Here is a 26,018-nt window from a genome sequence, read left to right as displayed (position 1 = left end):
ATAGGCATCTTCTTTTCTTTTGACTTGGTGTTCTACATCTGTTTGTTCAATATAATACATAATTCATGCAGCATATAGACAAAGAAGTATAGCAACATTTTAAAAAAGTTTTATATTGATAAAACATAACTGAAAATGGAAGAAATACAATACAATACAATACAATCTAATTTTGAGAATTTTAAATTGAGCAGTCCTCCTTATTCTGCTATGTGAATGTTCTAGTTAAATCTTAAATTTAGTTTGGAACTCTAAATATCATTTGAATGCCTAGCTATATATATATATATGGCAGTAATTAGTTTGATGAGCTCTGTCTCTTTATTACTTTTTCAAACACCAGACCTTTGTCTTTCTTTCCGTATCTGGGAAGCTAATCTGCTCTATTCAGCTCTTTTTCCCTGTAAGGGAAATTTTAATTTACTAATGCAATTAAAGTGTAATTCCTTATTCAGTTGCTGAGGTCCGCCAAGTGCACTGCCTAATAATTATGCATAAACTCTGGACTATTCAGTTGTAATTGCTTTGATATACCCCCCCCCCCCAGCTTGGAGTTGGACAATGACCAATGCGTTATTTACATAAGAAAATTTTTTTATGTAGAATAAAATTTTGCTTAATTTTTAAGAAACTAAAAAAATTCCTAAATTTTACAATGTAAAATACAGTACTGTATATGCATTTTCTGTAGACTTACATACCTTCAACTTTTGTCTGTGATGTCATCAAAGGTTAAAACCTGTATCAATCAACAAAAAAATTGGAAACTGAGTTAAAATGATATCATTTAAAGACCTAATTTATTGAACATGTTCAAGTAGTAAAATATAATCCATGACAAAAGCTCTGGACTGAATTGTAATTTTAATGGTGTTGCTTCAATTTGGAATCGACTGACTTTATTGACTTTACTAAACATGTTTTTGCTGCAAAAGTTGTTATTTAGTCCAGTTTCATCCAGAGGAAGTACTGAATATAAGTAAGGGGAAAGTCATACCCTTTTTCCTTTCTATGACGTCAGTTATCACAAACTTTTAACCTTATTCAGTAGTTTCAGCTGTACACACAGTTCACTGCTGGCCTCTTCTCTCAGCACCCCCGATGTGTGTGTTTGCATACAAGTTGGAAGTGTGTAAGTGTGATTTAAACATGATCTTTGCTTCTCTCATGAACACAACTCCGATGTGTAGCTGTTTTTTGTATAACGCTGTGAAGTTCGACGTATACTGAACTTCACACTCTTTTTGCATTTTACTCATCAGCAACCCTGCACTTATTGTCTCTGTGTCCCTGATGGAGCCATGGGTGGTTTACATGCATGCCTAAATCCTTATGCAGAATGCAATACATAAGGCATATTCAAACCTGTCTTTTTCAAGATTGTAAAATCAATTTTCCGAAAAGTAGAATGTACAGAATACTTCATTGCATATTTTGGATGTGTGATAAAATAGTGCATTGGAAACATGCACAAATATATCACTTACCACAAAACATTTTGCGTTTTTGCAAGCCTCTAATAAACAATCCCTCAAACAATTCTCAGTGCTCCTTTCCCAGGCTGCTGGGACTGTTACAGCTGGGAAAACAGTTTGCGGTTTGGGCTCCTGCATTTCCCAGTCACGCCATTATCTCCGGCTATCTCATGTAAGCTCAAGCCCGAAGTTAGCGAGATACACAAACGTAATATTTTTAAGCGCAATCCTCAATATAGATGTGATAGGATATCCCGCACAAACCCTTTGTTAAGTTGCTGTGCACCCATATTCCTAATGCACAGAGCCACTTGTTGTGTGCAGTTATGTTTGCATTCAAATTCTAAATAATAAAGGGAATATTCTATAACCTTTTATATGCCATCTTATCATACAGATACCTGTAAAAAGACTGAATCTAAGAAAACAGTGCGGTATTACAGGACAGAGAAAGAAATTAGAACTTATTCTCTACGATTAGAAGACGCAAAAACATATATGACATCATCAACACCTCAATGATGGCATATAATATAAAATCTTAAAACTGCTCTTGTGCATCCAGATAATCTGCATATCATTAACCTGAAAACAATGTGCTAATGAGCATCTTTGTTCAGTTTAAAACATTGTATCAAATGTCCGATGTTTGACTCGAGGTTCTGTGCCCATCAATAAAAAAAATCTGTGGTGTAATTATTTTATAAGAAAGGTTTACTACACTTACATTTCAGACTGCCACTGTTTTTCAGTGTAATATATGTTAAAGACAGGTAGATAGAAGAGATTGAAGCAGCATCACATCTCCAACATGATGTGTTTACTTGGTCTCATTTCTTGCTGGCAAAACAACACTTGCCTCTTTCTGTCATCATGATAACAAGAACTGACATGTGGGGCAATAACTCAGCCATCCTAAAACTGAACACTGACTGATTCCTACATTTACCACAATAGAAATTAGCTCAGTTTTTGTAGCAACATGTTTTGTTTTGATAAAAATTAATCTAGATTGATTTATGTTTCCGTTTTTGTCTCCATGAAGTTGAGGAAAGCCTTTCCTGTTAAAGAATTTATTCATGAATTCCACCTTGGAAAAAGTATAACATTTTCTTTATTCTTACAGTGTAAAACAAATTTTGTGAACATTTGTTGACATTTTCAGATTCCTGATTATACATAAGTCCACATTCTCTCAACAGTAGGGGAATGTTAGCTGAAATGCACAAAGCAAGGGATGCAGCATTATATTAGACAGGGATACAGAAAGCAAGTTACTGCAACTTGTGTGTCTTAAATTGTTTTTTGCCTCCCTGTTGTGAGACAGAAAATAGCAGTCATTTATTAATGGATTATCCGAGTGGTGTCGATGTGGCTTGTGGACATTTAGCAGATTTCTTCAAGTTCATCTTTGTCTTTTGATATTAAACAAGTGAAGGTGCACGTGGTTTTAATGGAAATAAGCCCTCTCTTCTGTAAGAAAAAGATGACATGACTGGATTTGATGTGACACAGCATTTCCCTCACGTAGGTTTTGGCTGCGAAGCAGCCATTGCTATTTCTACAGGTTGTTCCACATACCAAGAGAATTCCCTGGAAGGGTTGTTTTATAGGTTACACAATATGAATGTTTTATTGTTGTCTGTTTTACACTGAAGCTGTTCTCTTCTGAGAGTCAATCACACATTAGTTATCTTTTCCCTTAGGCTGTATTCTAAGGTAGATGCAAACATTTTATTCTCTACTATCATGTAATTTGCTGTTGCCTGCTTTTCCATTCAGCTTTTGAAGGCATAACACACCAAATATCACTTGGAAAACAATCCCACTTGCAGATGGATGCAAAAATAGCTACAAGCACTGTTTGTGCATAGTAAATATTTCAAGGATTGCACAGATTGCGTAATTTTCAGGCTTCTTTTTAAGTGTATTATTGGCGTTTCAGTTTTGTTCAGAGTGACAAACTGATATAACTATGAGGCGGTGCTAAGCGACATGCAAAGATGAGGTATTATTTCACGACTGAGAATATTACACTGTGATACAGAGAATTTGTAACATTGCCATGCATACTGTCTTATAACATTTGTCCCTTTGCTTAACAGTTACACCTCTGAGACTTCACTCCTGACAGGAAGGTGTAGATCGAGTCCATGGTGGCAGAAACGGTTCACTACTGACCAGCTGGCCTTCTGCTTAATGAAGAGACGCAGCTTGTCCCTGAAAGTTTCTCCTAGAAAGCTGTAGATAATGGGGTTTAGGCAGCTGTTGGAGAAAGCTGCCAGGTTAACAATGTGGCCTGTGAGCGGGTAATCATGCCACAGGGTGGTAATAGTCCTCTGGGATGGATCAGCTGTGCCCTGTAGCAGCTGGATGCTGATGAAGACGTTCTCCGGCAGCCAGCAGATGAAGAACACTAGAACCACTACAACGATCATGCGCAGGGCCTTCTGCCGCCGAGGCCACAGTCCGCGGTGCTTCTGGGACCTCATGAGGATTCTCCCAATCAAAGAGTAGCATAAACCAATGATGGAGAAAGGCACTAAAAAGCCAATGGTTACCTCGAGCCACTGGATCTCAAAGACATTGGCGAAGCAGAAATGCACCTCCCCCCTGTGCTGGGTTTGCACGATGGTGAAAGGTAGAAGTGTGGCCAGGATGGAGGCCATCCAAATGAGGCCACAGCTCAGCTTCGCAAGCTGCATAGTCCTCAGTGGGCTGCTACTCACAGAGCTAGCCAAGGCAACATATCGGTCAAAGCTCATCCATGTGAGGAAGAAGATGCTGCTGTACATATTGACCTGCAGGAAAAGTGACATGAAAGTGCAAAGGACGGCGTAGTCGTAATACTTCTCATTCAGGTTGAAGACCTCGATGAGGGAATCCGCCACAAGGATGAGGTCAGCGACAGCCAGATTAACAAAGTAAAGGTCAGGAATAGTCATCTTGTCTCTGTGGTTCAGGTTCACCACCAGGATTAAGATGTTGCCAATAAATCCAATGGGAAAGAGAAGAATGGTGTACAGACAAGACAGGAAGAGCCCAATGATGTAAGATTGGTGTTTGTCTGAGCCTTCAATCAAATATGTTGCGTTGTACTCATGTGAGGTGTTCATTTGTTCTGTAGTGTTAGCATATATCCAGACCAGAGAGGTTGTCTGCGCTTCCATAATGACTGTAGTTGGACTGTTTTGAATCATAGGCCATATGTAAGTTACCTGTAGTTGTTACATCATTAGTTGTCATTGGCGCCCAATTAAGTCTTTTGAAGGGGTAAATCATTTATGCTATGTTGGGTTACAGTTTGTTTGAGCTCATGTTAACGGCAAAATTCATCTGCCGATACAATCCTGACACGATGGATAGCTCCTCCATGTCTTGAAATTGTCTTTTGTCTTTGTAACCCGATGACTCACATCATCCAGACGGTCCAAACTGTGGTCCTGAGATTAGAGGCAGACTTCTTTGTCCCTTTATGACTAATTTGATTTCACGACTGCTTTGTCTCCTCAAGTCTACGTGCATCTTTATTCAGTGAGCTTTTTCTTTTACTGCCTTGACACCTGAGCTTTAGAGAAGAGAGAGAAAGAAAACGGGACATAAAAATATTAATGTGGGCAATCCTTTGTGCAGAAAAAACTCAAATACATGTATTGATGTTTGCTTAACTCATTACTCATTAAAATTCTTAAGCTCACAATCGAGCATGAACATTCAGTTAACTTTAGTGAGAGTAGTTTGAAAGGTTCTAAAATGGTTGACAGACAATTTAGAACACACATTAACATTCAAGCTTCAGACTTAAACAGATGCATTGAAATCCTCCTTAGAAATCCTCAACCAATCCAAGCTCACTTGTTTGGCAAGGCTTGATGACTATTAATTGCTGAGTTCAAAACATATTTTTCATTAAAATTTAGCAAGCCTCTGTGTGACCCACTCAGTTTTAACTTGGCAAGTCAACATGAACACATTCAGTTTAGAATGCACTTTATATTGCACAAAATATAGATTTTTTAACAATTCTTTTTCTTCCGTATGTTGCCATGACCTTTGAAAAATTTGAGTTTACTTTAAACCAGAGTAAACCGTCTTCATTTTAATTCATTCTCAGTGAGAGAGATCTCCACAGCAATAATTAACTACATGCAGTATAAAGAATGCACACCTATAGGTAGACTTTCCTGTCACAAAAATAAATCTAAAAAACAATCTTGTTACCAAGCAATTTATTTTAACCTATTAGGTATTTGACCCCTGAGTTTTTTTTTGTTTTTGGTGATGCCATGAAGGGACAGTTTTTGCTTTTCTGACTTCGTCATGATCTGCATAGTTTTTGACACAAATTAGAAAGACCTGAAATTTGTAAAAGTGAAAGTCTCATTAACAATTCTACACAAGAAGCAGAAGAAAGTTGATGACATAATATGCAAGTCACTGTACAACTGGATTAAAATGGGGGTCAATATATAGGAATGCATCCATCTGCAGTGAAATCTAGAAGACACCATAATAACTGCAAATGAAGGAATATAATTTTCTTGTTTTTTAAGATATTACTTGAAGTGGGCATAAAACACATCAAGCATTATAATATACCCATAACTACAAACAAAAATGAACAAACCAAAAGCAGAACTTACTTTTCAAAAATTGGAGTGTGATGTTTCCCCATGCTTCTCTGGTGCAGAGATACAGAGATTATAAATCCCATGTCCGGACTTCTCTTCTGCACCACCTGCTGTTTGACCCACCCCTGTCTGGACTGGAGAGAAGGGTGGGAGATATAGAGAGGCAAGAGATGATATGTCATCCATTGTTTGTCACCATGCTTCATCAGCTTCCCTTTGCTCTGCCTCTTTCCTTGCTTGTCCACTTTGTGATTCCAGGTGTCCGCTGAGCCTCTTCTATTCGATCTAGTGGCTAAACAGCTTTTGAGGTGATTTTAAGACAAAGGGAAGTTGGGACAGAGTTTGCCTTGAGCGGCTTGTGTTGTCATGGAGACCATTTATATATATATTTTTTTACAATATTTGCTCACCTGGGTTGTTGAGCTCTTATTCTTAAGAGCCTTGTACACACACTGCACACGACCTTCCTTTGTTTTTCCATCGATATGACTTTGTTTTGCCATCTGATCTGTGCAATTATTGATTTCTTTATATGAAAAAAGACATTGACACCGGCCTGTTTAATGTTCAGTCTAAATACTAAAATCATATTCAGATAAGGCTTAAAACAACTGTGAGCCTTCACTATTAGTAAGGGGGACAGAGAACAGACTCCTCCGGGGGGAGAGTAACATAATGTAATTTAAACTAATCTATGTGTCTATGATATGAATGTGGAGACCTATTTGGTGTTGGCTATGGGATGCATTAAGTACAAGTGTATGCCACAGAGTAGACATATAATAACCATCTGCTCCAGCAGAGGTACAGTATATAGTATTTTTGATAGAACATCATACTACACATTGTTTTAAATTACCTCAAGCAATCTTTCAACAATTGTCAGATATTAAAAAAACAAATTATTAGAGAGCAGGAGAAATCACAACAAATAAAAATCCAATTAAGAATTAAAGGGAAATCCAAGGGGAAACGCACTACTTTTAGTCTCCACCCCAAAGATAGAATGCAACTTTACGGTCTTCACAAGGTGAAAGAGTCACTTACTACATGGAATGAGAAGTCAAGGCCAAGGCAGGATCATTGCCTGGAGGTATGGTGATACAGCTCCTATGGTAGCACTGTGCACCAGTGCCAGGGCTTCACATTTGATGCAAACAACATAAGGCAGTCAGTGGACTGGATGCCATCATCAGGAATTTAAAGACAGTACAGGTCACGGCAACGTCAACATCCATCCCTCCAGCTTCTGTAGAGATTGAATTGATAAATGAAGTGATGCCTGCGAGCTACCACAGGGGAGATAAGGCCATGTCAGTGACACAACATATTTCCCCTGATTCTGTTTATATCCAATGCACCAAATTAGGCAGCCTGCTTAATCTGCACAATACTACTGTTGGCTCTGCTGCTGGTCATGTGGCCTTTTATGAGTCTGTTAACAGTCTAATTAGGTTGGTTTAAGATGTTTTGGTGTTCCAAAAAGCAGGAATTGTTTACTGCTCTAAAGCAGATGAACTAGGTCAAGGAAATCTCTTCCCACAGGGTTAATGCTTAGAAGTTGGGTGTTGCTGTCCAGCTGTGTTGGGGGTTCGTTGCATCTTAGTAATTCCACTGTCTCACAGACAGAGAGGAAAAAAATCTTACATTTATCGATTTAAAATAGTAAGGACAAGGGCATGAGATGGGAAAAAGACAAGGAGGGAATGCAGGAAGGACTCAAAAAGTTGTTTGCAGAGGGACTCAGTGACAAGGATCTGCCTGGAAACAAAATCAGGGACAATTTATATGTTCAGCCATGAAAACACAAAGGCAGTATTTGACAGGTGGCTCGAGCTCTGGCTTCATCCTGGAAAAAACGAAGCACCTTTTGCAGATTTCAGTGCAGATGGCACATAGCCCCATGTCATGGAAAAGCTTGTTTTAGTAGTCAGGATACAGCTCCGGAGAGAAGCAGTCATGGTCTGAAGGAGCCAGAAGAGTCAATATAGTATCTGGGAGTAGGGAGTTGACAGTCTGAGAGGTCATATAGCAAACCAGATTGCAACAATTTTGTCTCAGCTACCTGAAATCTCAGCTATTCAGTTTGCATGACTTCACACAGATAAGGGTGAGGTGGGAGGTCAGCAGTGAAAGGTGCCGCGCACTGTCAGAGAAATGAGCAAAGATGGGAGGAAGACAGGAAGATCTGCAAATGTGTGCATATTTTTTCTGAATTGCGATGATCTGAAATGACAGAAATGTTAATGCAGTATGTATCCCTCACACTCAACCCTCAAGAAGAGCAGGCAACATTGATTAATTGCTCTCATTCATTCATTCATTTATTCTTTCAATCATTCATTCATTCTTCTTGTTCTTTTTCTTGTTTTTCTGTTATAAAAAATGGTTAGAAAAATATTTTAAAAACAAATTAATTGAGAAAACAATTAGAATGAATATTTTTTCTGTTTGTTTTTTTGCTTTCCATTTTGTCCTTTGGCACTTTGTGAGACATTTCTTAGTGGATGCATTTGCAATGCGCTACCTCTGTACTTCCACTAGGTGGCCCACTGACATAAACAATGAATCCTCTTTGTCTCGGCGAGAACGGTAGTACATGACAAGGTTAGCTACATTAGAAAAAATGTTCATGTGATCATGGTTTATGAAGGTAATCAGGAAAGCATCAACTGGAATTTTGTAATTTAAAAAATTGGAATTGATTGTGTAGCAATGGGCTGCAAGATGAAATGTCCCTTTAATGATAAACATATACAGTACTTCATATCCATTCTTCCATCCATCTTCAAACGTTTAATCTCGAGCCCCAGACACCTTATATACCTCTTCAGGAGAGAATTCCAAAGTGTTCCCAGGCCAGCTGAGAGACATAGTAGGACATGTCCGGAACACTTCCCCAGGGAGGTGTCTGGGAGGCATCTGAAACAGATGCCCAAGCCACCTCAGCTGGTCCTGCTGTACGTGGAGGAGCAGCAGCTCTACTCCGAAGTCCTTGTGACTGAGCTCCTCACCCTGTCTCTGAGGGTGCACCCAGCCACTCTACGGAGGAAATTCATTTCAGCCGCTTGTACCCAGGATCTTGTCCTTTCGGTCATGAAAGGGAATTTTTGAACTGTTCTTAGTCTGTCCCGTCACCTAGGGCCTTTTTGCCATAAAGACCCTGACAACATAGCTCCCAGGATCATTCGGGCACTCAAACTCCTCCAACACGATGTTGGGAGTTCAGGGGGGAGCTTCATATACACATCCATTTAAATTTAAAATAGGATGTGCAAAAAATAAAAGTTGTACATCTTGTTATTTAGACACATGGACTTCTCAGTTCTCATAAAACTGAGAAAACACATTTTTATTAGAGAACAGTGCCCTGCTCTATAGAAGGTCATGTCAATAGAAGCATGTTGCCTCTTTCCATGCATGTAATTAAATCAATTCCAATTATGAGCCTTGTCTGGATCCAAATGTGAAGAGTGGTGGAACATAATGAATTGGCTCTGTTCTGAATTTCCTTTTATTATATCATATTTTATAATTTTGCAAAATATTGAAAAAACTGAAAAAGTGATCCAGAATACATATTTATTCCTGGATTCAGTTGAATATTAAACCACTCTTTTTTGTCCATAAGTCCAATCCACAAAAAAATATAAAAAATATAAATCTAAATTCTGATTTCATTTATAGAAAAACAAACAATTAAGCAAACATGTGACCACATTGGAACTCCCACAACTCTCATTGGCAAACATTATATTTGTTTACTTTTACATGCACAAAAAGACAAACAATGCTTCCCAACCAGTGACATCCAATAAAAAAGACAACAGTGTTGTTAATGGGAAGTTGTGGGGTTTAACTGCTTGTGGTTGGAGGAATGAAATTGGGAGGTCTACAGGAGGGAGAGTACAACTCCCTCATCTGCCTCCACTTACCAGTCTGTTGTGCTTCTGGCTCCATCTAACATCTCCCACAGCCACAACCGCAACCTTTGAATGGAACTTCATGCACAGTTCACCTCCTCAGCACTCCTTGAAGGATAATGTTTGATATTTAGCTGATGTTGAGATTTTATTGTTAGAGTGTGTTTTTTTAATTCTCTGCTCAGGTTTCTAAAGAGGAAACGCAAAGACCAAGAGTGGCCAGAGAGGAAGGGTAGATTGTTTTTAAAACATCTGCCCTGGTCCACTCGTCTCCCCAGAGCTGAAAGGATGTGGTGGGTTCCTTGGAGCCTCTGCTCTATGTGCTATGATTCATATGGTAGGAGCATTACATTCGTCACACGTGAAAATAATGTATAATCATGATTCATGCTTTCAATCACCTCTTCTGCTCTACTTCCAGTGTGCCCTCACCCATTGAGTCAAGGATCCGGGATTTTATTTCATTGCTTTTTTTCTGATAGTCATTCAGTGTGAGAAACTTTCCTAAAATACTTGTAACCTGTCTCGTCTTGTTCTCGTCTTTACATTCTTCAGCCCAATTTGACTCACATTAACAAAAACAACTGTGGTGTTGGGGTGTGTGTATTTGGAATCTGGCTGACAGTCAGATAAAACATGTGAAGCCACAAACCAAATGCTGTCTGCATAGGTGGTCTGATCTGCGTTGCTGTATGTTTGACGGAAGCTGAGCTCAATACGTTTGGTCTGACTGCAGTTCATGCAGCTTAGACATTAAAAACTGAACAATTTTTTCTCAATTTATTTTTGTCAGTAACCTTGGAGAAATAGTCATAATGCCTTCATCCATTGGATCCAAAACCCACCTACATAGAAAGACACGGAAATAGCATCTGCAACCACGGCTGTGATAACATGACAGGGACTGTGCCATTGGCATGCTGGAGACAGTGCTGGAATGGCCAGCAGTGAACTCTGACCCAAATGTCATAGAAAACAGTGGGGTGGACTGAGTGAGCCCAACATCCACATCCTCCAGACACAGCAGCAACCCAAGGCAGCTGACAGAAGAGTGGGCCACCATCATGGCATCCAAAAATTGAACATATCCATGAGGAGTATTAATAGAAAATGTACAGTATATCAATTAATGATTGTTTTGTCAGAATCAGAATCAGAAAATAGTTTGTTGCCACACGAGGAACTTGACGCGGTGTCGGTGCATTAAAAGGTGGAAGTAGAAATTAAAAAAAACAATTTACATTACATTAAGGGATTTGTCAATAATTTACCTATTACTGTATACTGTATATACAGTACATATCCATGCATATTACAGCATAGCCAATGCATTCACACACTGATGTCATACTTTTTTACGTTTACAACCCACTTCTGATGAATTGACATCCTGTTGCATCATTAGCTTCCTGGTATGTCTTGATGGTCACTACGCTGTCTGACGACTTATGTTTTTCATGCTGACGTGAGTGAACAGAATTAAGTGAAAGCTCCAGGAAAATCCAGTCCTCTGAAGGGAAAATGGGAACTGTATCCAATTCATTCCATTATCATATCATTTCCAGATGTAGCACACATAATTCAAGACCTCCCCCCTTCTCCCATCAAAAGCCTTACGTTTGTGCTGTATTTTGGTGCTGCAGATGTTGTAAATACATATACTATTGTGCAATTCACTGTTGTTACTGTGTCTGGGCGTGACTGAAAAATAAACACAGCAGTAGTAACAAGAGCTTATGGGTACGCTTCCCTACAATATGTTGCTTTACATCAGTTTGACAGTTTTTAATTGTAACTTTGTAACACAATTCTCTGTTGTTACTGTGTCTGGGCGTGACTGAAAAATATACACAGCAGTGGTAACAAGAGCTTATGGGTACACTTCCCTACAATACGGTGCTTTACATCAGTTTTATAGTTTTCTAATTGTAACTTTGTAACAGTGATCCATCACTGCAATAGTCTTCACTTCCTGCAGCGAAACTATTTTTTTCCCCAGCTACATTCAGGCACGTTCACAGCTGTCAGTGTGCAGAGTTGTTATCAGATGTAGCCTACACAACATTGTTTTCACCCAGAATGGCAGCAGTATAGAACTGTCAGACCCACAAAAGACACAACAACTCCCTGAATGCCTGGAATGTTGCTATTTTCCCCAGACTGAGCGGCGTGGTTAAAAGGTCTCACCACGAGAAATCTACTGTTAGCAGTGTGGTGAGCAAAAGGAGAAAGGAACCTCCACAACCTGCCCATCATCCTGACCTGATCACAGGAATGAAGGGAAGCAGAGCTACAATTAACAGCGCGTTATTTTCATGTACATTTTAGGGGAAAAGCAGAACTTGAAGCAAACACCCAGGCCTTTTCAAATAAAAGAGAGAAGTGGGAATATGGTGTTTTTCCAAATCAGCATACATTTTTTAGAAATACGCACCAGTTCAAAAATCTCCCCCGAAATGTGTCATGTTTGGTTAAGGTGATGCTCAAATAGACATTTGGTATTAATTTACTGAAAAGCCTTTCAACAACAGGCCACAATGCACATTTTTCAACACATTCTACCATTGACGTAAGTATAGCCAAACTTTGTTTGTTTGGGGAGATCAATGTTTCTTTATTGTTTTTAGAAGTCTTTGACTCAGAATGACAATAGAGTAGATTACTTACAGAATCTAAATATATCTCTCAGAAAAATAATACTGTATTTTTGAAAGAGCATGGTATTTTTCTGTAAAACTCTCAAATACAATATATACACATACACTATACACATACACTTGAATACACAGTCACAAAGGCATCACATAAAAAAATGGATTCATCTGCACTCCTGAGGTTTTGCTGTTAAATTAGCTAAAATGCATCTGCATACATTCAATGTGACAAATTCAGGGATGTTTTTACATCTGTTTCTGCGTCAGTCGAAATAACTTTTCTCCGGCATGTGATTTCGGCCCCTCTGGAATACGAAAATAAACTCAAACTTGAGCTGAAATCTGTTGGGTGTGATTTTGAGTCAAATGTTTTCAAGCTCGTTTTGCTTGTGTGTGTCTTCAAATTGTGATGATTGGCCATTATTGACTCGTTTTGTCTCTCACAGAGGAAGATTTTCCAAATATTACTTAAAGCCTTTCAATGAAATTGGGTTAAAAGTCAAGGCAAATACTTTGGACAACTAATTAGATTTAGTGATAATAGGGAAACCTTTGTGTGATTACAACCAAATTCAGATATCCACCCATGGTGGATCTCTGCAGGAGGCACATCCTCTGCTGAAATGGAAACATAAATGTCAAATGCAAGAATTGTTTACTTCTCTAAAGCAGATGATCTACTTTATGGAGTGTTTATTTTATTTTTTTTAAACTGGATGATATTTAATGGAGAAATATTTTAAAGATTTCACTCTTAGTTTCTCTAGCTTCTCTAACTTAGATCTTAGTGAGAAATGGAGTTTCCTGGTTATTAACTATTTTTAAAGTAACTACCAGCAGCAGCTTGCTGTAGCTACTACTAACCAATCACCTCCATTAGCTGTGCAACCAGCTACGTATATCATTTTCTTACAGTTCACTCAGCTCAAAATGGGAGCACCAGGTAAGTATTGGTGTTTTGACCACTACAATATGACTTTCAGACCACCAGGAGGAAGAGGTTTTTCAGGCCCAGTTTGAGGAAACCCACTGTGGAATGCTGGCGAGGAACAGAGCTGGAATGGGTTACAGAACTGGTGCCAAGTGAGCAGCCAAGCAAACCAGGCTCAGCAGTTACCACGACTGGACAGGGAACGATAATAGCCTCTGAGACCAATGTGGGCCAGGCTGATGACAGGTAATACAGTACTGATGAGGTTTTCTTGGAGGCTTGGCTTTTGTACCCCAAAGCCTGACCCTGCTGTAAACCCCACTCAGACCCCAGGAGCCCAGACTCCCTCTTACATTGCTCTGGGTTCCTGGTTGCAGTTACTGTATATCATCTTGGTACTGTATTCCCCATTGGGCCTGAAATCTTCCTCCAAAAATTAAAACAAGCTTTTCTGTTCACTTTTCAGTGTGTAGTTTGAAGTAATATCTATAACATCTTCTAAAAGTAAGTAAATCAGATGTCCTGTTAAAAAAAAGATACATTTAAATTTTCAATTGTGACATAATCTTAGCACTGGCATTACACAGCTATAATTTCACTGTCTTATTGATTAAAAAGATGTTGGAGTCTTGATTTAGATGCAACTGCAATCTCTGAAAGTACATTTCAAGCTGACAGTGAGCACAACCTTAATAAAGGTGACTTACATTTGCATCATTAGACTGCTAAAAGCTTTTATCAGTTCAACATGCACTATTATTTGCTTTTCAAACTCAAACGAACAGTAAGGATTTGGACTTTGATTTCGAATAATGATTAACTATGTCATATGTCCCTGTTTTATGGACAGCTCATACTGTGAGACAAAATGTAAACATGCAGCCTAAGCTGAAAATAAACAGTACTGTATTTTCCACTGATGGAATACTAATACGCATGAAGAGGGTGGGGTGATGCAGTGACAGATAAAAACACTGGTTCATAGTTCATTTGAAGACAAATACAATCCCCAGCTGCAAGGTCTTTTTTAAAATACAGTTAGCGTGTATAAGTTAATAATCCTATTTATAAATGTCAAAGCTGTGCACATTTCTATCCTTTGAATTTTACAGTGAAAGCCAAACAACCCTGTTAAAAAGTGAACATTTTAGCAAGTCATTACTAAAACTAAATTGTTTACTGTGAATGGGAATTGAATTTCAACTCTATTGTGAAAAGTGCCTGTCGAGTAACAAAATGATGTGCATACCCCACCCCGCTGGTGTATCTGTTCACAGGAAAATTTTTATACTGACCTTCTCATTCAAAATGACTACTACACTAACATATTGTGGTGGTGTGTCAGACCTCATGCAAAAACAAGTTTTTTTTAAATGTTATAATCATGGTGTATCAGTATTACAACTCATTTCACTACGTGGCAGACAGAGAGCAAAGCATCTTTGCCAGTAATATGCAGCTTATCCTAATGCATTTGAGCAGCATGACAGTTCCAACTCTAGACAAACACATTATTTGCATGTGCTTTGGCGAGCCTTCTATACTTTGATAATGTTTTTTATAATGCCTCTGGAGCAACACAGTTCAAAGGCTTTATATTCCTACTGCATGGAACCTCACAACACCTTTGTGTTTGTGTGTGTTCACTTCATTCAGTGAATGTACATGACGCCTCCTCGGGCCCTCTCTGCTGCCCTGTAGGGCCTTCACTGAGCCTGTGTAAAGCCCTGTATGCATATTCTCCACAGAGACAAAACATAGCTTAACAAAATCATATGCTTGGCTGAGACTCTCTAGTTGAATTAATGAGCACATTTTGAATGAGTTGATTTGAACCGCTTATGTTTAACACAATGTGATTTCAAGAGAAATCACAAGAGGTATACTGGTTTGAACCTGAATACAAGCTTTATATAAACATTTCATGTCCACTTAGCTGTGTAGACAGTAGCGTGGGTGTATGTTTTATTCTATGTATTATGATATATTTTGTGGAACTAAAATATGAAAAAACAGATTCATGCCTTTGAGTGTATCAAAACTATAGAACTGCATCTGTAAAAACAAAGCAATGGCAATATAGCTTCATACCAGTACCTTAACTCTGGTTACAGGTTAGTACTGTCATGCAAAAAACAAATACATTTTGAAGTTAGATGAAGCTGAAAGAGGCCATATGTATGTGAAAATCTCAGTTTTCCAGTTTTTATCAATATAATCTCCTTCTTGTGGCTTAAATTATATCTAGTAGCACAATGTGGTTCCACAGTGATCTCTAGGCATTCATGCATTGGTCAGACTTGCACACTGTCATCAGAACATTCATAACACCCCTGTATCAAAGAGGCTACACCCACTGCAATGGTGTCATGCTTAGACGTGTCTTGATAACAGGATACTGTTGTTTGCTGTGTTTGTCTTTTGTGTGAAACTCAGAGAAAACAATGGCAAAGTGTTTGGTAGTTATCAGCTTATGGTGCCAATTTACCGACCTCAAAATAGAAGGCTAAGTATCTTAGAGGAGAACTTCACAGGGTGACCAGAAATAACAGCACTTAGTGGTTTTTGCTTGGTTTGTCCTCTCACTAGAGAATTGGATAGATCCAATGGAGTTCTGGAAGGTGACAGGAAATTCCACAGTTAGCTGTGTCGCTCTTAATACAGTCCAGAGCAGTGAGGGAGCCCAGTTAGATATGGCTCTGTAGGGGACGGGGGATTAAGTGTCAGCTAGGCAAGAAGTGGAAACAGGGTGCGGGAGGGGCATTTGTAATCTCTTGGGGGAAGATCTCACGTCACTACTTGCTGCACTGTTGAGTGTTCATGAGGGCAGGACTGTTCTCTGCAGTGCAGCCTCCTGAGCAGCCGTTGAAGCTTGTTGGAGAAGTTTTTGTTCATTTGTCTATACATAAGAGGCATTGCAAAGCTGCTTGAGAAAGCCAACAATTTAGACACGCATCTTAGAAAGTAATAGGTGGGTAAGTAATGCATATTGCTAATGTACCCTGGTGCACCAGCGACAGTGTGCACCAACAAAATCATGTAGTAAGGGGTCCACAGGACAAACTGCACACAGACTGAGGCTAGCAACAGTCTGTGAATAGAAGGGTCCAGGCGTGCAGAGTCCTGATCCAGAGGTGTAGACTCCTTCCTGATGCGCAAAATGAGCACAAAGGCATAAAGAACAGCCACAGCTGGAACCACGTAGCCGATGAACATCATGATGGCGTCTGCTGCCTCCTTGTTCTGCATTTTGGAGCACTCAACCATCTTAGTGGAGATGTGATTGCACACATAGAAGAGCAGTGAGGAGAAGCTGGTGAGAACAGCTCCTCCCCAGATGAACCCACATACATGTTTGGTGTTATACACGCTTGACATGTATGTACGAGGCAGCGCACGCTCTATGTAGTAGTCCAGACTGAGCAACGTGGTGGAATACATGATGACCAGCGAGGATATGTTAAAGAGAATGAGGAGGGTGATGTAGACCTCATTGTTGTATTCCCAAACATGCCAGCGAGTGAAGGTGGAGCTCAGTAGCTCCACAGGTGCCACCAGGTTGAGCACAAGACCTGCAATGGCCATGTTGACGAAATAAACATCCGGCATGGTCATTGACACCTTGTTGGAGAGGTTGACCACAACCAGCAGCACATTGTAGCACAACCCCAAAGGGAAGCACACCAGGAGGTAGATGAGTGACAAAACTGAGAGGATGAGGCCATATTCCTGGCAGAGCCTGAAGTCCACGCTGCTGTCCGTCTCATTGTAAACAACACAGATCCACATTGCTGGGCTGTGACACCGGGTGAGTGTCTCAACAAGTCAGCTGCAGGAATAAAATTGGAGAGAAAAAAATTAGATACCACAGTGACAATGTTTTATTGGTTCATATTGCAGAATTATTGGTATCACATACCAGAATTACAGCTGGCTAATACTTATAAATAGATGTAATTCTATATCAATTTCCAAAATCTCTAAAGCACAGTTAAATTGTGCCATATATATTGACTATCTTGTTTATGATCGTACCCCACCTCACACACTTGATGACCAAGTGGAAAGTTGAGAAATACATATTGTGCATTATGCATGTTTTTATGTGAAAGCAGCTGTTCTTCCCTGCAGCCAGTGACAATATAGATAAAATAAAAATAGGAAATCCTAGACCATAGTATGGTCTAAGATTTCCTATTTACCGCAGGAAAATAGTATGGTGACTAGTATGGTCACCATACTAGTCTATCATTTCCATGCTGATGTATTTTATTGAAGAAATGATTAAACATCACACCAGAGCTGACAGAATGATGGCAATAAGTCTGAGTGTTAAGTTTCAACATAAAAAAACAGAATTACATGTTAAGTGGAATTTCTCCATGACAAACTGTTCTCTTTTTGGTTTCTGTGTGAGTTGGAGGTAAAAACATGCAAACCCTGGTGCAGCTGTTACACCCAAGATAACAATATTAATTTCGCTTCACTACATGCCATCGGCTCCTTGCCAACATTTGCTGGCTCAGCTTCAAGACCTAAGAAGTACTGCTACTTCTCCTGGGTAGGGTTAATTCATTGAACATTTGATGTGTCAACAAGCTTTTCCTGTATTGATTTTTACCTGTTTGCCTCAGTCATGAGGCGGGTAGTAGATAAAGAAAAACACTTGCCTTTCCTTACTTTTTACAAACTGGTGCTATGAGTCAACTGCAGCTCCTGAAACTACTGTTCAGGTTACCATCAAGCTGATGGGGGGTTTGGAAGGTGGTGAGGGGTAGATTTATGAAGAGAGATATGTGAGTCAGAGCCTTGCAAAGGGTCAATGAGGACAAAGACCAGGGGCTGGAGTTTCAGGGCAGCTTCAGAGCAAATGACCAGTCACATTTCAAGAGTGTTTGTTTCAAAGGGTTTATTTAATGCTGTCTTAAATAATTAACATGGATCGTTTTAAATAAATGATTAAAATAGTTTTGGTTGAATAAAAAAAAGATCACAAGGCCATCACAGGACAGCAATGATGAGTTCACTGCATTGTGTTTCTGCTGTGGTAATTTGGCTGCCATGTTTCCACATGTTTGGCTTTGCTCCCGAAGCAGAAGTATCTGGAAACCTCTAGCTTGATAATATTGTGGAACAAAACGCAGAGAGGGAGTTTTGTTTTTGGGAGGATGACTAATGATGCCAGTAAAAGGGAAACATTCTTCCTTTCACTTATGTAACACCACTACAGAGGGGCTGCTCTGGCCTTAAGCTTCAGACACAGACACACATACAGTACACACATGGGGGCTGAGTCCCTCCTCCATACTAATCCAATTGGCTGTAATGACACTATACTGCAGGCTGGGGCTCAGAACTGGACTGGAACTGGATTGGGAGGAAGACAGTGTTGAGTTACTTATAACACAAAACCTGTCTTTACACTGACAGCAGCACTGATCAGATGCCTTGTAAACATGGTTCGCTTGCAAAAGGTGCTAGGTGACTGATTTACTAAAACAGACCTTGGCAAAAGCACATAATTATCTATTATACTCTACTATAGATTGTATGCACTTTGCTGAATATAAATTTAAAGTTGTTTGATGACCTCACACATCTCACAACCTAGAGAAGTTGGTGATAATTAAAGGGAACACTGTCTGGCTGTCCTTATTCATTGGCACCTGCAGTATACTGACATTTTAGCTACCCTTTCATTACCACATTGGCTCACTTTGTAGCTCATGATAACTGCCGTGCACCAACATTTCATGGGTTATGGGTTTGAGGTGTACTAGTTAGCTACTGGCTGAAACTTCTAATACCACTGCTCTGTATAGAGCCTTAGCTTTGGAAATGGCTTAACAATGAAACATTTGACAACAAATCTATCTCTATGACTTTCATAATTTATGAACTCAAGATAAATTCCAGTCTTGGGCTGTAGACCAAAGGGTAGCTGGTTCAAAGCCCATGTGATTCAAAAAGCACATGCACACGCACACGCACACGCACACACACACACACACACACACACACACACACACACACACACACACACACACACACACACACACACACACACGACTAACAGATTGACTAATACTAGAGTGAACAAATAATTTCCCTCCTCGGATCATTAAAGTTGATTTCAATTCCTTTCATTTCATTTCAAATGGTGAGCCTGATTATTTGGGATTCCCACCCCACCCCTCTGTCCCCACATTATTTCAGTAATCAAAATAATGACAGGGCAGGCAACTTATAAAAAGTCATAAAAATGTATCTGTATGAACTTTGATGTGTTATAAACTTGTTGACGTTTGACTACTGTATATGGTTTTTAAAAAAAATAAAAACTGACATTTCTGTTGATCATGCTGGTATCGTAATTGGAAGAAAATTCACAACTTTCAGCATTGTGTGTTTAATGTGGCACATATGCAAATCTAATGTGCCTCTGATTTAGCTTTTCCTGGAAATAAGATTTTTGTAGCCCCTCACAGAAATGTAAAATTGCTATTCTGTTGTCTCTGGAAATTTTTCTTGCAGTTAAAAAATACCGCTAATTTATTAGATTCTATTCTCTTCCCACCTCTCCACTGATCCAGTACTCTAAAAATGAGAAGTCTACTCTGAACTCCCTGTGAAATGATAGATAACAATGAAATTTGAATTTGAACCTTGGTGGTGGAATGACCTATGTAGTGCTGTAGATCCATTCAACTTGTCGCTTGGCCACCAAGCTTCCAAAACGCACCATTTCAAATACTTTTTCTTATTGACTGATTCTTTGTATTATATTAGTACTGCCCCCATGGGTAAAACTCTTGTTCTGCATTTAATGAACCTTTAGAGTGCCATGAGCGCAAATTCTAGTTCAGTATTTTGCTCGTAGGTTCTAAGACATGTAGATGGGAATTGATCCATTTATCGATCCATTCATTTTGGGCACAAGTGTCAGCCAATAACCTTAATATGATTGTAAACATCTAATGTTGATGACATTGCCAGTTGGCTGGTCATTCAATGACTGCATTACTGGCAATAACTTCCTTTACCAAAGTAATCTGTGCGTATCAGTGTGAGTCAGAGTAACTGAGGACAAAGACCAGGGACTGGAGTTCAGGCCAGGGTTGAAAAAAGTAACCACTTATGTTTCATCTGTGTATATTAGTGCTACATATAGGAAAAACACGCAGATCAGAGGCAGATCGGGGCAGGTCACAACACTGCCATAGTAGGATTCACGAATTCCCTTCCTGTAAAAGCAGGTTCTTATTACATAATCATCTGATTGCAATCATTTTAGATAGTGAGTAAAATAGCTTTAACTCATCCATATAAAAATAGCTGGATGAAATAGAAATGTCATCCATAAATTAATTCAGTATTTAACATCGTTTTCACTTACTTCGCTTGATAGAAGTTTTTTTTAAATGAATAATCAGTTTTCGATTATTCTTCTTTAAGTAAATTATTACATTTAGCACAACAGACTTACTCTCTGAGTGTTTATTTTTTAATGAGCATATAATGACTAGAACACAACTGATCATTCTGTGTCAAAGCTTAACACCATAACAACACTGTGGGGACATTTTGACTATGTTATATTAAAAAGGAGAGGGAAAACTTGATGAATGCAATGTGTTTCATATGCAAGGACCACAAATAAAACTGGATTTTATAACTTGGAAAAACATCCCCAGCAGCAGGTTAATTAAAACACCTAGCCATTACTAAAGCTTTAAGACAAAAGTGTAAATAGAAATCTAATAGTGCCTATAAATGGCTCTTCTTCATAAGGAGTATTTGTATTAAATACATGTCAAATAAGGATTGGCCTTATATTTATTTAGTTCTTCACTGCATGATTTTAACTGCAGTCTGACAAGTGGTTAAACCTCATCTGAACTTTTAGCCTTACTTCATGTGGTTACATTAAATATTCCCCCAGGGGTGGGGGGGCTTTTGCTTTGGTCCCACCAAACATGATCCTGTAAGAGTGACGCCCACGTGCTTGACGACCTTGTGTTTTGAAGCTAATCTCAAAGGCTGATGGGAATAGTGTGACATACTAGGCCCACACCCCTCATATATCCTTACTGGAATTTGCAGGCTCTTCTCAGAATGTAGAAAGAGTGATGTCAAATGACATGCTACTTGTGTCTCCAGCAGAGTGCAGTGAAGCAGCAACAGAAATTCAGGAATGAGTTACAAAAAAACAATATTTCACACTCAAACTTTTCTGCTACTCAACGCTGTATAATTAAAAGTGAGTGCCCATAAAACTACCAAAATATTTACAGCATGAGAGTCCATGAATCTGTACTTGTTAATTTAATAAAGTCCAGCATCTTTTCTGGTTCCCTTACAGTGTGTTTGCAAGTGTCCTGCTACTCTTGGAAAGCAACTCATTGACTCAGGAGTATTAATGGGGAACCTGGCTTCAGGTACTTACTAATACTGCATACAATTTTGTAAATTAAAATCTACTGAGCTGTAAGAGGTGATTAAAATATTTGCCATTAACTCAATTTCTGTGGAAGGGGGTTACGTCATTCATAACATTTTTCCCAAATCATTATCAGTCCCTTCGGAATTAAGTCAGAGAGGCGGAATTTTTTACAAGCAAGATAGCTTGTTTTTGAGTGGACTTTTACAGGCAAGATAACTTGTTTTTGAATGGACTTGTAAAGTTTACATACAGAATTCTGCAAGGGTTGACTGAAAAACCAGATAAAAACTACAAAAACCAAAATATTGACATATATACTGACTAATCGCCATATGCCGCCGAGATAGGCTGGATATAGCGGTGGTAATCTGAAGGTGACTGACTGACTAACTGCTGCATAGAATGTACAGTACTCAATGTCAGATTATGCTCATTAAAAACAGTATTTCTTCCAGAGAACCTGATGTGTACGCATGTCGGATCAAACACAGGTCTTTAACAGCATCCTTTACGCCCGCAGGTCACATGTTTAACTGTCACCGGAATCAACAAAATCAGAGCTCCATGGTCAGCACAAAGCAGGCTTACTGTCATTAAGCCATAGCACCATCCCTGCATACCCTCTGGTCACATGGATGAAGTTAAGGGCAAAAACTATAAATCTAAAACACCTCTGTGTACAATAAGGCTTATTTGAGCTGAACGACTTTGCCAGAGAGTCGTATTCACCCAGCCTATTGTTAGATGTGTAATATGGTCAGGTGGTGGCTTTACCCATAATTCCATGATTTAGTAACTGGGAACATCTGTTAAAATCTATTATGAAAGTGTGAATTTAAAATAATTGGCTTAGTAAAAATGAAGTTTTACTATTTAAAAAAACAAGGGGTAAAATGTGGGTAAAATAGTTAATGACCTAGTATACCATTTAGAAACAAGGGTAAACTGACAAACCCACATGACATCTCATCGGCTGCACTTCCATACGGCAGAAGTCCAAACGAGGACATAAGCTTTTACTCTCATATACAGCAGTTTACCACAGATTTTAAATTGCTTGTTTGTTTGTCAAGTGAATGAGCTTTTAACCACAGAAGCTTTTGATTAAGATAGAATCCCTCTGACAGTTCTTAAGAAAAATGATCCCGTGAGAAACATCTTCAGGTGCAATTTTGCAAATAGAAACCCATCGTTAAACTGTGGAGCCATTACAAATGAACAAAACCAGTCTGTCGCCATCTCTATTTACTATTGAGGACACTGGCGTCCCCATCACACTTGACTAAGCGTGGATAGCTGTCACGGCTCTGCCATTAACTACTATCGCTGTGGCTATCGTTGACACAGCTACACATTCACATTTTCAACTGTGAATTATAAATTATTTGAAGCAGGAAATTCAAGTGTAAACACATCTCATGCGTTACTGGGAATAGCATAACAGAGAGCCAAACTTACCAGAAACATATAGATTTAGGTCTGTGACAAACCTAAGGAGGCATAGGGTTTGATTGTAGCATTTCCACTGGCATTTCGGAATCGTTCCTTTTGATAAACAGACATCCTAGAGACGAACTTCGGCTCTCTCGCGTCACTAAAGCCTAAACACAACGAAAAGAACCGTTAAATTGCATGTTGGTAGAGCCTGACTTCAGTTCTCAACTTTTGAGACGAGGCTAGCTCTGAAAAGGGGGCCGTCCGTTAAACTTTACTACTGCTGGAGCGCTGCTCTGTCCTACAGTGTGTACACACGTGACCCTCCCCCACCGTCTACTCACTCTGTTCTCTACGGTCGCGAGGCCGAATAGCTGTCTCTGCTCTGATTGGAGCGAGAGGAAGAAGGTGGGGCGCGAGGGAGACCAGAGGTGAACGCGTACGCATTGACGCAACACGTTCAAAACCCGCAGTCCGCAGTATTTAAACAAAAACAAACAAACAAAAAAACAAACAAACAAACAAACAAAACAAAAAGCGCACTGTCTTTGCCCATAAATCTGGGAATCATGCAATTTCCTGTCCCAGTGAATGGATTAAAATTTTCCATAACGGAAAGTCAGGTTTTAATCAATGACTCAACTATTGACAATGACGGCACTATTGACACACTATTCCAAATGATAAATAGTTGTTCTTAACTCGGCGCAGAAGAGATCAAAGTAAGGGGATCTGCTTTGCATATCTCAGATGGCCATTATGAGCAATCAAAACTCACCAACCAAGTTATGTCTACAAGATGTAACATCAGAAAAGATGGAAAACAGTCTTGTATTGAAACATTATAAATTGTATAGTCCGTGGGATCCTGTGAGACGTGAAATATGTTCCAAGGAAGTCATCTGGAGTTAAAGGTCACTGAGTTTCACAATCAGAGCAGATAAGATATTTAATGCCATTCTTAGGAAAATAAGCTACTGCCTCAGACAAAGCTTCACTGGAGCGGTGGGTGTTACTTGCAATTTAGTTCATTTTATGGGAGGGCAAACAAAGTCCCTTTCTCTCAGGATGAAAGAATGTGTTTGAAATGTATGTTTGAAATCTCAAAGGCAGAGTAACTGTGGGATCAATAATATATCATGAAGTACTACAATGAATACGGAATTCCACATGTCTGTGTTGTTGTTTCTTTTTGTAATGAAAAATCAATTGAAGTTTGCCATTAAGATTAAGAATTGTAGTAGAAATTATTGAAGCGGATATACAGTATACAGTACAGTCTCCTCTTTGTTTGAACTTCAATTACTTTCATTGACTTCTCTGATAGTCCATTTACAATGACTCAAATTTGGGTACGTCAATGTAGATACGTCAGCTGTTTTTATTACAAAGCCTCCAATCTGTGCTTTGTAAACAAAGGGAGGTATTATATGATCCACAACTGCAATTATTTCAAGGCCCCATAGTGATAATCTTTCCAGTACAGTATTAACTTTTAGAGATTGCCGATGATTCATGCAGCGACTGCACATAGCCGAAATGTCATGTTGACTTTTAAAGCGATTGTCACTACAAAACCTTAGCTCATTTAAAATAATTGACTAACTCTCTCCACGGGCCTAAGACAACACTGCACATGCAGCATAGTAACATCAGGTCTCAATCAGTGCTTCACTGCGAGGGGATTCATCCCTTAATTTCCTGCTCTGCACCAGAGGGGAAAGACGGATACTGCAACAAAGCTCCGGAGTGAGACTTGAAGGTCTGCAGTGTTAGAAGAACCTAGGAGCACACATTTCATTAAAGTCTAAAGGAATGTCTCCACGCCACTTCATTTCTAGCAACTAACAAATTAGTTTGAGACAAACAATAAAAATAAAATACAATAATAAAAGACCTCTACAATGCACAGAATGTACAGCTTAGTTATCTTTGTTGAGTGTGTGTAAGAGCATGCTGTTCTCTGCTTTGAAAGAAGAACACCATATTACGCTGATCTTATATTTGAGAAATGTGCCATGGTGCACAGGTGTCACGTCCGGAGTGTGCCCTGCCTCATGCCCCCAATCAGCTGGGATAGGCTCCACCACCCCATGACCGAGACGGAGGAAGAAGGGGGTATAGAAAATGGAATGCAATTATGATGAAGATGTGCCTGTAATTGTCTGCAAGTTAAAACTGTGGATTTATTTGCAAGGCTTTGACTGTCCACCAGGATAAACACAGGATAGCAGTTTTGTAGCTTCTAGACTGCAGATTCAAGTCAGACAAAACAGAAACAAAGAACTGCCGTTTGACAACCAGATGGAAAATCTGTCTCTTTCCTCTCCAGGAAGCCTTGATTTCTGTCTTTTATCTTTGCTATCTGACTAATTGAAGCACGTCGGTGGAATAACACTCACAGGTTCCTGATTTTTGCAAAAGCATCACCTTGGTGACAGAGATTATAGCTGTTCCTGTGATTATACTGTTGACTGTGTTTTCTTATCAGATCAGTCAGAATTTTCCATATTGATAGTAGAACACA

At 39.2% G+C, this 26,018-nt stretch overlaps 2 protein-coding genes across 4 annotated transcripts; both read right to left on the bottom strand.

The window, feature by feature from the left end:
• Window positions 1-2,616: 2,616 nt before the first annotated feature.
• gper1 (G protein-coupled estrogen receptor 1) lies at window positions 2,617-7,293 on the bottom strand. Of its 2 annotated transcripts, none has more exons than XM_068336573.1 (3): window positions 7,154-7,293; window positions 6,119-6,632; window positions 2,617-5,043 (listed from the first exon to the last, which is right to left on the bottom strand). In XM_068336573.1, exon 3 carries the CDS (start codon window positions 4,673-4,675, stop codon window positions 3,581-3,583), a length of 1,095 nt encoding a protein of 364 aa, XP_068192674.1. In that variant the 5' UTR covers window positions 4,676-5,043; window positions 6,119-6,632; window positions 7,154-7,293; the 3' UTR covers window positions 2,617-3,580. The 2 variants fall into 2 exon arrangements, with proteins under 2 accessions (XP_068192674.1, XP_068192675.1); XM_068336574.1 differs by having other exon boundaries at window positions 2,617-5,038.
• gpr146 (G protein-coupled receptor 146) lies at window positions 7,224-23,820 on the bottom strand. Of its 2 annotated transcripts, XR_011038344.1 has the most exons (3): window positions 23,516-23,820; window positions 10,042-17,443; window positions 7,224-7,355 (listed from the first exon to the last, which is right to left on the bottom strand). XR_011038344.1 is itself a non-coding variant. In XM_068336575.1 (2 exons), exon 2 carries the CDS (start codon window positions 17,401-17,403, stop codon window positions 16,402-16,404), a length of 1,002 nt encoding a protein of 333 aa, XP_068192676.1. In that variant the 5' UTR covers window positions 17,404-17,443; window positions 23,516-23,820; the 3' UTR covers window positions 9,958-16,401. The 2 variants fall into 2 exon arrangements, 1 of the variants encoding a protein (XP_068192676.1); XM_068336575.1 differs by lacking the exon at window positions 7,224-7,355 and having other exon boundaries at window positions 9,958-17,443.
• Between the last annotated feature and the right edge of the window lie 2,198 nt (window positions 23,821-26,018).

Source organism: Antennarius striatus, chromosome 16 (assembly GCF_040054535.1).
Source record: "Antennarius striatus isolate MH-2024 chromosome 16, ASM4005453v1, whole genome shotgun sequence".
Taxonomy (NCBI): Eukaryota; Metazoa; Chordata; class Actinopteri; order Lophiiformes; family Antennariidae; genus Antennarius; species Antennarius striatus.
The sequence above is the reverse complement of the archived record's forward strand: the minus strand, read 5'-3'. Positions and strand labels throughout refer to the sequence as shown.

Coding starts and splice junctions, on each gene's coding strand:
- gpr146 (XM_068336575.1), bottom strand. CDS start 17,403: ATGTGGATCTGTGTTGTTTACAATGAGACGGACAGCAGCGTGGACTTC.
- gper1 (XM_068336573.1), bottom strand. CDS start 4,675: ATGATTCAAAACAGTCCAACTACAGTCATTATGGAAGCGCAGACAACC.